This window comes from Thalassophryne amazonica, chromosome 3, assembly GCF_902500255.1.
Source record: "Thalassophryne amazonica chromosome 3, fThaAma1.1, whole genome shotgun sequence".
Classification (NCBI taxonomy): domain Eukaryota; kingdom Metazoa; phylum Chordata; class Actinopteri; order Batrachoidiformes; family Batrachoididae; genus Thalassophryne; species Thalassophryne amazonica.
Window position 1 is genome coordinate 127,501,105 of NC_047105.1, and position 13,637 is coordinate 127,514,741.

General features: G+C 40.0%; 1 protein-coding gene across 1 annotated transcript in view; it reads left to right on the forward strand.

The window, feature by feature from the left end:
- The window catches only part of LOC117507830 (protein NLRC3-like), a 41,394-nt gene extending 28,529 nt beyond the window's left edge, over positions 1 to 12,865 (forward strand). The window contains exon 7 of the mRNA XM_034167618.1: positions 12,618 to 12,865. Coding sequence (XP_034023509.1) covers positions 12,618 to 12,865 — 248 coding nt within the window. The remainder of the gene's footprint in view (positions 1 to 12,617) is intronic.
- Positions 12,866 to 13,637: the final 772 nt, after the last annotated feature.

Sequence of the window (13,637 nt, forward strand, 5' to 3'; positions counted from 1 at the left end):
GAGAGGAGTTGCACAAACTTGGCATACGGCATGGACTGATTCACCCGGCAAAACTACTGGGCCTGGTTTTATAAAGCAGTCTAATCTTGTTTAGTCAACTAAACTCAGTTAGTTGACTTTTTTTTATGTTAGTCATTGCCCAAAACGAGTGGAGGCTAATCTTATTTTAGTCGCCAAAACGTCAGTTTCATACTTAAAAAAATGGCAGCTATCAGGTGCCAACACTTGATGGAACACTCGAGAGCACCCCTACGTTGCTTGTATTCCTTCTAAAGGAGAGCTTCCTCCACTTTTGACCATGGTTCAGCAGATGATGACCTACTTTAGCTCACGTTTGACCTCAAGGTAAACCCTGAAGGTCAAGGTCGATCGCTTATCCCAGGTAATGGCTTATGGACAAGGCCATTCACTCTTTTCATGCCACATTTGGAGGCAAACTTTGAAAAATTGCAACCAGGAAAGCTCTTCTTCTTTGTCTTTCAGCTGTTCCCGTTAGGGGTCGCCACAGCAGATCAATCGTTTCGATCTCACTCTGTCCTCTGTATCTTCCTCTGTCACACCAACCACATGCATGTCCTCCCTTAGCACATCCATGAACCTCCTCTGTGGCCTCCCTCTTCTTCTCCTGCATGGTGGCTCCATCCTCAGCATCTTTTTCCCTATATACCCTGTGTCCCTCCTCTGCACATGTCCAAACCATCTCAATCTCGCCTCTCTGACTTTGTCTCCAAACCGTCCCACCTGAGCTGTCCCTCTGATATGTTCATTCCTAATCTTGTCCATTCTCATCACTCCCAAAGAGAATCTCAACATCTTTAGCTTTGCCACCTCCAGCTCTGCCTCCTGTCTTTTTGTTAGTGCCACCATCTCTAAACCCTATAACATAGCTGGTCTCACTACTGTCTTGTAAACTTTCCCCTTCACTCTTGCTGATATTCTTCGGTCACAAATCACTCCTGCCACCTTTCTCCACCCACTCCACCCTGCCTACACTCTCTTCTTCACCTCTCTACTACACTCTCCATTACTTTGAACAGTTGACCCCACCACTTCTACTCCTTGTAACTGCACTATTCCACTAGGCTCCCTCTCATTCACACACATGTACTCAGTCTTGCTTCTACTGACTTTCATTCCCCTTCTCTCCAAAGCATATCTCCACCTCTCCAGACTAGACTCAACTTGCTCTCTACTCTCACTACAGATCACAATGTCATCTGCAAACACCATAGTCCATGGGGACTCCTGTCTGATCTCATCCGTCAACCTGTCCATCACCACTGCAAACAAGAAAGGACTCAGAGCTGATCCTTGGTGTAATCCCACCTCCACCTTGAATGAGTCTGTCATTCTGACTGCGCATCTCACCGCTGTCACACTATTCTTGTACATGTCCTGCACTACCCTAACATACACTGCCACTCCGGACTTCCTCATAAAATACCACAGCTCTTCTCTTGGCACCCTATCATAAGCTTTTTCTAGGTCTACAAACACACAATGTAACTATTTCTGGCCTTCTCTGTACTTCTCAACAGTATTCTCAGAGCAAACATTGCATCTTTAGTGCTCTTTCTTGGCATGAAACCATATTGCTGCTCACAGATCTTCACCTGTTTTCTAAGCCTAGCTTCTACTACTCTTTCCCATAACTTCATGCTGTGGCTGACCAACTTTATGCCTCTGTAGTTACTGCAGCACTACACATCACCCTTGTTCTTGAAAATAGGAACCAGCACTCTTCATCTCCACTCCTCAGGCATCCTCTCAATTTCCAATATTTTATTAAACAATCTGGTTAGAAACTCTACTGCCATCTCTCCTAGACATTCCCATGCCTCCACTGGAATGTCATCTGGACCAACTGCTTTTCCACTCTTCATCCTCTTTATAGCAGCCCTCACTTCTTCCTTACTGATCTCTTGTACTTCCTGATTTACTCTCACCACATCATCCAGCCTTTTCTCTTGCTCATTTTCTTCATTCATCAACTCTTCAAACTATTCCCTCCACCTTCTCAGCACACACTCCTCACTTGTCAGCACATTACCATGTGCATCTTTTACCACCCTAACCTGCTGCACATCCTTCCAGCTCTGTCCCTTTGTCTGGCCAATCGGTACAAGTCCTTTTCTCCTTCCTTACTATTCGACTTTTTGTACAGCTCGCGATATGCCTTTTCCTTTGCTTTTGCCACTTCTCTTTTCACCTTACGCCGCATCTCCTTGTACTCTTGTCTACTTTCTTCATCTCTCCGTCTATCCCAAAACTTTTTTGCCAACCTCTTTCGTCTTATGTTAGTTTAAATGAGTCAACACCCCCGAGTCACACTAACTGCCAGAATGCTCGTAGCACTGGCTGAGGTGGAGGATTAGCAGCAATCTTCCATTCCAGCTTATTAATTAATCCAAAACCCAGACAGAGCTTTAATTCATTTGAAAGCTTGACTCTTAGTCTTGTCCATCCAAATTGGAAGTCCCAAAAACCAGTTTTATTTGTTATTATCTATCGTCCACCTGGTCGTTACTGTGAGTTTCTCTGTGAATTTTCAGACCTTTTGTCTGACTTAGTGCTTAGCTCAGATAAGATAATTATAGTGGGCGATTTTAACATCCACACAGATTCTGAGAATGACAGCCTCAACACTGCATTTAATCTGTTATTAGACTCAGTTGGCTTTGCTCAAAATGTAAATGAGTCTACCCACCACTTTAATCATAGCTTAGATTTTGTTCTGACTTATGGTATGGAAATTGAAGACTTAACAGTATTCCCTGAAAACTCCCTTCTGTCTGATCATTTCTTAATAACATTTACATTTACTCTGATGGACTGCCCAGCAGTGGGGAATGAGTTTCATTACACTAGAAGTCTTTCAGAAAGCACTGTAACTAGGTTTAAGGATATGATTCCTTCTTTATGTTCTCTAATGCCATATACCAACACAGTGCAGAGTAGCTACCTAAACTCTGTAAGTGAGATAGAGTATCTCGTCAATAGTTTTACATCCACATTGAAGACAACTTTGGATGCTGTAGCTCCTCTGAAAAAGAGAGCTTTAAATCAGAAGTGCCTGACTCTGTGGTATAACTCACAAACTCGCAGCTTAAAGCAGATAGCCCGTAAGTTGGAGAGGAAATGGCGTCTCACTAATTTAGAAGATCTTCACTTAGCCTGGAAAAAGAGTCTGTTGCTCTATAAAAAAAGCCCTCCGTAAAGCTAGGACATCTTACTACTCATCACTAATTGAAGAAAATAAGAACAACCCAGGTTTCTTTCAGCACTGTAGCCAGGCTGACAAAGAGTCAGAGCTCTATTGAGCCGAGTATTCCTTTAACTTTAACTAGTAATGACTTCATGACTTTCTTTGCTAATAAAATTTTAACTATTAGAGAAAAAATTACTCATAACCATCCCAAAGACGTATCGTTATCTTTGGCTGCTTTCAGTGATGCCGGTATTTGGTTAGACTCTTTCTCTCCGATTGTTCTGTCTGAGTTATTTTCATTAGTTACTTCATCCAAACCATCAACATGTCTGTTAGACCCCATTCCTGCCAGGCTGCTCAAGGAAGCCCTACCATTATTTAATGCTTCGATCTTAAATATGATCAATCTATCTTTATTAGTTGGCTATGTACCACAGGCTTTTAAGGTGGCAGTAATTAAACCATTACTTAAAAAGCCATCACTTGACCCAGCTATCTTAGCTAATTATAGGCCAATCTCCAACCTTCCTTTTCTCTCAAAAATTCTTGAAAGGGTAGTTGTAAAACAGCTAACTGATCATCTGCAGAGGAATGGTCTATTTGAAGAGTTTCAGTCAGGTTTTAGAATTCATCATAGTACAGAAACAGCATTAGTGAAGGTTACAAATGATCTTCTTATGGTCTCAGACAGTGGACTCATCTCTGTGCTTGTTCTGTTAGACCTCAGTGCTGCTTTTGATACTGTTGACCATAAAATTTTATTACAGAGATTAGAGCATGCTATAGGTATTAAAGGCACTGCGCTGCGGTGGTTTGAATCATATTTATCTAATAGATTACAATTTGTTCATGTAAATGGGGAATCTTCTTCACAGACTAAGGTTAATTATGGAGTTCCACAAGGTTCTGTGCTAGGACCAATTTTATTCACTTTATACATGCTTCCCTTAGGCAGTATTATTAGACGGCATTGCTTAAATTTTCATTGTTACGCAATAATACCCAGCTTTATCTATCCATGAAGTCAGAGGACACACATCAATTAGCTAAACTGCAGGATTGTCTTACAGACATAAAGACATGGATGACCTCTAATTTCCTGCTTTTAAACTCAGATAAAACTGAAGTTATTGTACTTGGCCCCACAAATCTTAGAAACATGGTGTCTAACCAGATCCTTACTCTGGATGGCATTACCCTGACTTCTAGTAATACCGTGAGAAATCTTGGAGTCATTTTTGATCAGGATATGTCATTCAATGCGCATATTAAACAAATATGTAGGACTGCTTTTTTGCATTTACACAATATCTCTAAAATTAGAAAGGTCTTGTCTCAGAGTGATGCTGAAAAACTAATTCCTGCATTTATTTCCTCTAGGCTGGACTATTGTAATTCATTATTATCAGGTTGTCCTAAAAGTTCCCTGAAAAGCCTTCAGTTAATTCAAAATGCTGCAGCTAGAGTACTAGCGGGGACTAGAAGGAGAGAGCATATCTCACCCATATTGGCCTCTCTTCATTGGCTTCCTGTTAATTCTAGAATAGAATTTAAAATTCTTCTTCTTACTTATAAGGTTTTGAATAATCAGGTCCCATCTTATCTTAGGGACCTCGTAGTACCATATCACCCCAATAGAGCGCTTCGCTCTCAGACTGCAGGCTTACTTGTAGTTCCTAGGGTTTGTAAGAGTAGAATGGGAGGCAGAGCCTTCAGCTTTCAGGCTCCTCTCCTGTGGAACCAGCTCCCAATTCAGATCAGGGAGACAGACACCCTCTCTACTTTTAAGATTAGGCTTAAAACTTTCCTTTTTGCTAAAGCTTATAGTTAGGGCTGGATCAGGTGACCCTGAACCATTCCTTAGTTATGCTGCTATAGACTTAGGCTGCTGGGGGGTTCCCATGATGCACTGAGTGTTTCTTTCTCCTTTTGCTCTGTATGCACCACTCATTTAATCATTAGTGATTGATCTCTGCTCCCCTCCACAGCATGTCTTTTTCCTGGTTCTCTCCCTCAGCCCCAACCAGTCCCAGCAGAAGACTGCCCCTCCCTGAGCCTGGTTCTGCTGGAGGTTTCTTCCTGTTAAAAGGGAGTTTTTCCTTCCCACTGTCGCCAAGTGCTTGCTCACAGGGGGTCGTTTTGACCGTTGGGGTTTTTATGTAATTATTGTATGGCCTTGCCTTACAATATAAAGCGCCTTGGGGCAACTGTTTGTTGTGATTTGGCGCTATATAAATAAAATTGATTGAATTGATTGATTGATTATGCTTTCCTGGACCTCTTCATTCCACCACCAAGTCTCCTTGTCTTCTTTCCACTGTCCAGATGTCATACCCAGTACTGTCCTAGCTGTCTCCCTCACCACATCTGCAGTACTTTTCCAGTTGTCGAAAATTGCTTCCCCTCCAACCAGTGCTTGTCTCACCTGCTCGCTAAATTTCGCACAACAGTCTTCCTCCTTCAGCTTCCACCATCTGATCCTTTGTCTCACTCTCTTCTTCTTCTTTACCTCTAAAGTCATCCTACAAACAACCATCCTATGCTGTCTAACGACACTCTCTCCTGCCACCACCTTACAGTCTCTGATTTATTTTAGCTTGCATCTCCTATAAAGAATGTTGTCCACCTGTGTGCACCTTCCTCCATTCTTATATGTTACCCTGTGCTCCTTCCTTTTCTTAAAGTAAGTATTCACCACAGCCATTTCCATTCTTTTTGCAAAATCAACTATCTGTCCTTTCTTATTCCTATCCTTGATACCATATCTACCCATTACTTCTTCATCACCTCTGTTCCCTTCACCAGCATAACCATTGAAGTCTGCTCCTGTCACCACTCTTTCATGCTTGGGCACACTCTCCACCACCTCATCTAACACACTCCAGAGATATTCTTTCTCCTTCATCTCACAACCTACCTGTGGGGCATATGCACTGATGATATTCATCATCACCCTTTCAGTTTCCAACTTCACACTCATCACCCTGTCAGACACTCGTTTAACCTCCAACACACTTTTAACATACTCTTTCTTTAAAATGACCCCAACACCATTTCTCTTCCTGTCCTCACCATGGTACAACAACTTGTACCCACCGCCGATGCTCCTGCTCTTACTTCCCTTCCACTTGGTCTCTTGCACACACACAATATGTCTACCTTTCTTCTTTCTATCATATCAGCAGCTCTCTCCCTTTACCAGTCATACTACCAACATTCAAAGTCCCCACTCTCATTTCCACCCTTCTAGTTTTCTTCTTCTCCTGCTGTTTGTGGAAACGTTCTCCTCCTCTTCGTTGTCTTCACCCAGCAGTAGCCCAATTTCCACCGGCACCCTGTTGGGCAACAGCACCGGTTCGAACTTAGTAACCCGGGCCTCAACCGATCCGGTATGGAAATTCAATTCTTAGTCTGCATAGTTGGGTTGGCTTGTTTTACGCCGGATGCCCTTCCTGGTACAACCCTCCTCATTTATCCGGGCTTGGGACCGGCACTCAGAATGTACTGGCTGCACACCCCATGTGGCTGAGTTGCAACCAGGAAAGCTGCTTTGTCAAATTTAGATTTTGACCTTCCTGTGACTTTGACCATGATCCTTTTGTGAGGTGAAAGTTATTTTGATAGGACTGCTATATGTGAACTTAGAAGAGTCTGCAATGATGATTTTACGTGCTTTGTCACACCCTTAAAAAAAATCTAAATTGTGCACATTTTTTATGATGTCATCAAAAGACGCCATAACTTAAAACCTTTGCTATATTCTGGATCCTCTCATCAAGCCATTTAATTTGGTGTGTTACACGACATGTTTTACTGTAATTTGAAATTTGACCTAATTTAGGTGACATTTGACCTCAAGCCAAACCCTAAAGATCAAGGTCAATCGCTTATCCCAGGAAAGGGCTTATGGGCAAGGCCTATGACTGTGTTCATGCCAAATTTGGAGGCAAAACTTCAAAAATTGCAACCAGGAAAGCTGTTTAGTTGAATTTAATGTTTGACTTTCCTGTGACCTTGAGCTTGATCCTTATGTGTACCGAAAGGTATCTCACTAGGGCTGCTATATTTGAAGTTGCAAGAGTCTGCGGTGTACACTGTGTGCTGCACAGTGAGTTGAAGGTGAAAAATGCAGTGATTGCAACCAAAAAAAAAAAACAACAAACATACATACTGACAAACATATCTTGCAAAACTTCATTTTGGCAAGATATTGGGGGTGGGGGGGTATTCAGGGGGAAGATAAACTGCTACACTGGATCCGAATTCTCGATCAAGTTTCACTTTTTATAGGTTTTGAAGGATTATATCAAAACTACTTCACAGATTCTCACCAATTTTCTCACCATTTTCACCACAGATACATATTAGGCCATGGAAGTCTCCGTTAAATTTTTGGAGGTGATCTGGATGTGAATCCGGATTCTGGATCAGGATTTAACTTTATATAGGCTTACATCAAAACTACTTCACAGATTCTCACCAAATTTGCACCACACATGGATATTAGGGGACAGAAGGCTCCACTGAATTTTGGATGTGATCTGGATCCGGATTAGCGGACGTCAGAAATCTCTGATTGCTTTTGTTAAGATTAGTTCATACAAGAACACGCCCAAGTGGTTTAACTCGGAGTTAACATAATGGTGTTTTCTTCACAAATAAACATGTTTGTTGGAGTAATTTCCCGTCACCTGAACAACCAGAGGGAAAAAGACAGAGGAAACAAACAATAAACCAACATTTTAACACTTCTTAATGCACCAGCAGCCAACAGCAGAGACAAAAAGACTCAGATGACCATCCAAAAGACAAAACTCCGCCAGATATGTCCAGACTGTGACTCTGCCTCAGGTTATGGAAACAGGAGGAGAGCAAAATGGTGCACTGCTACCCATAGTGGTCAGAGTGAGGATTACAGGAAAACACACACAAGTTCATTAGGTGGCAGTAATAGACTTAGGTTATTTTGCCAACCACCATTAAAATCCATCAAAGAAATGTTTCCTGTTGTCTTCCTCGGCTAAAGCTAGTTAGCTGGAGACACTGGAAACTTTTCTCTGAACAGATCAAACTTCACTCTGTGATCCTCGAATATGTTTTTTGAAGAGCTCCAGAAGCACAAAGGTCGACAGTAAACCGGAACAAGAAGAAAAGGCGAAGTTAGCGCGAAAAGGTGGAACAGCTAAGAAGGTTGTTGAAACTAGAGATGCACCGATCCACAATTTTTCACTTCTGAGCCGATCCCAATACCTGAATTTGCATATCTGCCTATACGATACTACTTCGATCTGATGCCAGAGCTCTGTTTGTTTTAATATTATTATTATTGTTGATTTTATATGAAGATTTTCTTAAAAAGAAGACCTGAAAGTCTAGCTACAATTTGCCAGAAGGTGTTTAATGTTTTGGTGAAAGAATTAAGTACTTTTTTTAACAGACTTTCATGGCCTTATTTTTATAGACTTAGAGAAAAGACAGCACTCTCTCTGTGTCTCCTTCCTAATTTTCAATTTCAGTGGAGCTTTATTGATATGGGAGACATGTTTACTTTGTCAAAGCAAGTGTTAAGAGTAAAAATTAAGTCCTCTGTCTCTCTCTCGCTGTCTCTCCTTCTCAGTTTTCAATTTCAATGGAACTTTATTGACATGAGAAACATGTTTACATTGTCAAAGCAAGTGTTAAGAGTAAAAATAAAAAATTAAGTTCTCTTTCTCCCTCTGTTTCTCTCTCTCGCTCACTTTCTCTCTCTCTGCATATCTCTCTGGTAAGGCTGCATATCTCTGTCTTTCTCGTGGTGCGCGAACTTAGAACTTTTTGGAAACACAAAGCTTTTGAACTGTAAAATAAACCATAAATTTCTAAATGTATATCACGTGCAAGATTTGAATGCACTTTTTTTTTCATTTTGTATCTGCATGTTGATTTGGCACAAGTTTTACATTGGATGCCCTTCCTGATGCAAGTCCACATAACAAGGAGAATGGGCACAGGTGATCTTGAACCGGTGACCTGGTTTGGAAGCAAGCACACTAACCCCCATGCTGTCCTATAATAATAACCATATTAGAAGAAAATAAAATTGTAGATGTATAAGACAACTTTAAAAACTACTTTAACACTGAGGGTGAATTATGGCTCCTGATAGTGTTGATAATATCACACATACAAATGATTTATTGCACATTCTGAGAGTGAAAGAGTTCTTGGACATGTGAGCAGATGCAGACATGTTATTATTGGACATTTGAGGAGCATAAAAAGGACTGATGAGACACAGCAAGACAGGATGGGGATGTTAATGAGTGTCAGAGGAAGGAGTTATAGAGTCTAATGACTAATTTTGAGGCAACATCGTCCACCACTAGGCTACATGACATCATCAGTTGTCTTTGTCGTTGCTCGGTGTGAACAGTAGATGTGATTGGCTGCTGCATTTTATCGCTGTAGGACTTTTCTGTGAGCTTTGGCTGTTTTTCTGCTCCTGAATGTTACTGTGCTGTTAATGTTCTGTACTGTCTGTGTCAGATCGATATCAGGGGGAGTCCCCCTGATGTTTGGCACAAGATCAGCGCTTCAGAGTGTTTTTCCTCAACTCTAACACTGGTACCAAATCAGTGTTAAATTACAAAATGATTTGGGAGTGTATTTACTACAACATGACAAATTATTTTAGTCAGATTTTTCAATTTGACAGTTTATTCAGGCTTCAGTCAAATTAGGTATCATAGTAAAAATCAAAATTGATCAGTATTGTCCCCCCCTTTTTTTTTGCCATATGTCCCAGCCCAAACTGAGCCTTTGAGTTATTTTTCAACACACCTGGAAAATTAAATTCACTCAACAAAGCTGCAAGTGTGACCACTGAGACAACTAAACATATAAAATATATCTAAATAAAACCTAATCACAAAGTTTTGCTTAAAAATTAATGTTCTAAATTTGTTGCCACAATATTTGGAATTTGAAAATGTCCTGTTACTTTCCCTCAAAATGAGGGCAAATGTCTCTGTCTTCATTTCTCTTCTTGATCACTGACCATGTAAGTTCAGAATACGTGACTTTTATCATCATCTTAGTTATACAGTAGTGTTCAGAATAATAGTAGTGCTATGTGACTAAAAAGATTAATCCAGGTTTTGAGTATATTTCTTATTGTTACATGGGAAACAAGGTACCAGTAGATTCAATAGATTCTCACAAATCCAACAAGACCAAGCATTCATGATATGCACACTCTTAAGGCTATGAAATTGAGCTATTAGTAAAAAAAAAAAAACAATAAGTAGAAAAGGGGGTGTTCACAATAATAGTAGCATCTACTGTTGACGCTACAAACTCAAAACTATTATGTTCAAACTGCTTTTTTAGCAATCCTGTGAATCACTAAACTAGTATTTAGTTGTATAACCACAGTTTTTCATGATTTCTTCACATCTGCGAGGCATTCATTTTGTTGGTTTGGAACCAAGATTTTGCTTGTTTACTAGTGTGCTTGGGGTCATTGTCTTGTTGAAACACCCATTTCAAGGGCATGTCCTCTTCAGCATAAGGCAACATGACCTCCTCAAGTGTTCTGACATATCCAAAGTGATCCATGATACCTGGTATGTGATATATAGGCCCAACACCATAGTAGGAGAAACATGCCCATATCATGATGCTTGCACCACCATGCTTCACTGTCTTCACTGTGAACTGTGGCTTGAATTCAGAGTTTGGAGGTCGTCTCACAAACTGTCTGCGGCCCTTGGACCCAAAAAGAACAATTTTACTGTCATCAGTCCACAAAATATTCCTCCATTTCTCTTTAGGCCAGTTGATGTGTTCTTTGGCAAATTGTAACCTCTTCTGCACGTCTTTTATTTAACCGAGGGACTTTGCAGGGATTCTTGCAAATAAATTAGCTTCACACAGGCGTCTTCTAACTGTCACAGCACTTACAGGTAACTCCAGACTGTCTTTGATCATTCTGGAGCTGATCAATGGGTGAGCCTTTGCCATTCTGGTTATTCTTCTATCCATTTTGATGGTTGTTTTCCATTTTCTTCCATGTGTCTGTTTTTTTTGTTTTTGTTTTTTTTTGTCCATTTTAAAGCATTGGAGATCATTGTAGATGAACAGCCTATAATTTTTTGCACCTGCATATAAGTTTCCCCCTCTCCAATCAACTTTTTAATCAAACTACGCTGTTCTTCTGAACAATGTCTTGAACATCCCATTTTCCTCAGGCTTTCAAAGAGAAAAGCATGTTCAACAGGTGCTGGCTTCATCCTTACTTAGGGGACACCTGAGTCACACCTGTTTGTTCCACAAACTTGACAAACTCACTGACTGAATGCCACACTACTATTATTGTGAACACCCCCTTTTCTACTTTTTTTTTTTTTTTTTTTTTTACTAATAGCCCAATTTCATAGCCTTAAGAGTGTGCATATCATGAATGCTTGGTCTTGTTGGATTTGTGATAATCTACTGAATCTACTGGTACCTTGTTTCCATTGTAACAATAAGAAATACACTCAAAACCTGGATTAATCTTTTTAGTCACATAGCACTACTATTATTCTGAACACTACTGTACTTAAACATCTTGTGGACATTGATAATATCTCTCTCTCTCTCTCTCTCTCTCTCTCTCTCTCTCTCTCTCTCTCTCTCTCTCTCTCTCTCTCATCACCTGGTTGCAGCAAGTCCGTAAGGAAAATGTTCAGTCTGTTTTTAGTCTTTCCTCCACTTGGTCACTGACTTTCTTTTTTTGTTGATGTTTTAAAGTCTTTCTACAAACATATCTGAAGTCCAGCAGCTGAGGGACATGTTGAAACTACAGCTAACACCTGCTGATGAAGGAATGATCGCAGACCAGGAAGAAGAAATGAGTCATTTAAAAGAAGAGAACAAAAGAGGTAAGGCTGCATGCTGTTTTTAATCCTCCAAATCTCTTCTACAGAACAGGTTTGTTCACTCAGCTTTGTTTGTGTCACTGATACTTAACAAGATGTTGTTGTAATGGTCAAATATTTTCCTCCATTTCCCTGGTAATTTGGTAGCATTAATAGCTGGCTTTGCTACCAGGCGTGACATGTCAAGCCAAATAGTGTAAATGTGGAAGTGTTTAGAAATGTGGGTTTGCAAGAGAAAGAGAGGTTGTGATGGAAGTCTGGTCCCAGAAACAATATTTGTTTACAGAACTATTTTTGGTTTTGTGGTAGCAGTCAAATTTGTGCAAGTACCTTAACTCTCTATTCGGATAGTCCACCGGTCATCTAGACAGTGATTTAAAAAAACACAAAAAAAAAAACGCATTCTGATTAATTGTTGCAGATAAATTAATCACTGATCGGTAAACTATTAACTACATTCTCTGAAATGTGAACATATTTAAAACTTAATTTTTTCTGATGCACATTAGCTCATAATCTGAATGATAAAAGGTTAATAAAGGTCAAAGGTCTGAGGAAGCAGCATCAGCAGCTCACGACCTACATACAGGTCCTGGAAGGAACCTTCAGGACCTGGAACAGTGTCTGTGAGCAGCTCGAGGGGGTGAGACGAAGACTAGAACACGTGAGCAACAGTGACTTGACGAGCACAGTAACAGTGCCTCATGGAAGGACAGAGTTCCAGAGAACCAGAGCTCAGTCTCACAAATTAAAGTAGGACACAAGGGGGAGGCAAAGAGCTGAGACTGTGGATCTGAAAAGCTTCTGGAGCCCACCCAATCTTTCATCATGATTTTGAACACATGAGACTAAAATTTCCACATATTTTCTATTAATGAAGAATAATGCGTATTTTAAAACCTATGGCTTTATTTTATTATTTCTGAATACATTTTAAAACAAATATTTTGTGTAATTTTTACAAGATGGAAAATCAGACATTTTTATGTAATTATGTGATTTCTGTCTGCAGTACCTTCATGGCCCACACTGAGTATCAGTGCCATAAATGCTTTTACATAGTTTCTGCAGATCCTTAATAAGTCACAAAAGGCATTAAATTTGTTCATCTAAAAATAAAACCTGAATTTGTAGCAAAAAATGTCTTGAATCAGTATTTGAAAAGCAGGATCTTCTGACATTGCCATTAAAATATCATAATTGTAATTTACAGGTGTTTAAAATTAATTTTAAAATTTTTGATTCACTGTGCCCCGGACACTAATTCACGGGGCACAGTGAATCAGTGTCCGGGGCACAGTGAAGCAACTTAGAATATAATGAAAAAACACGATTATAAAGATTTCTTCAGCATTATTAAATATATGCTGATGCATATACAAACCATAATCCAGCAAACCAGCTGTGTAATGTGTGAGTGTCGTATATAGTGATATAAGTCCTTTAGAATCTATTATAAATACAACTGTCATAATTTCTGTTCAAATGTGAAAACAGTTGTTTATATATTGAGCTGAGTATTCCATTAT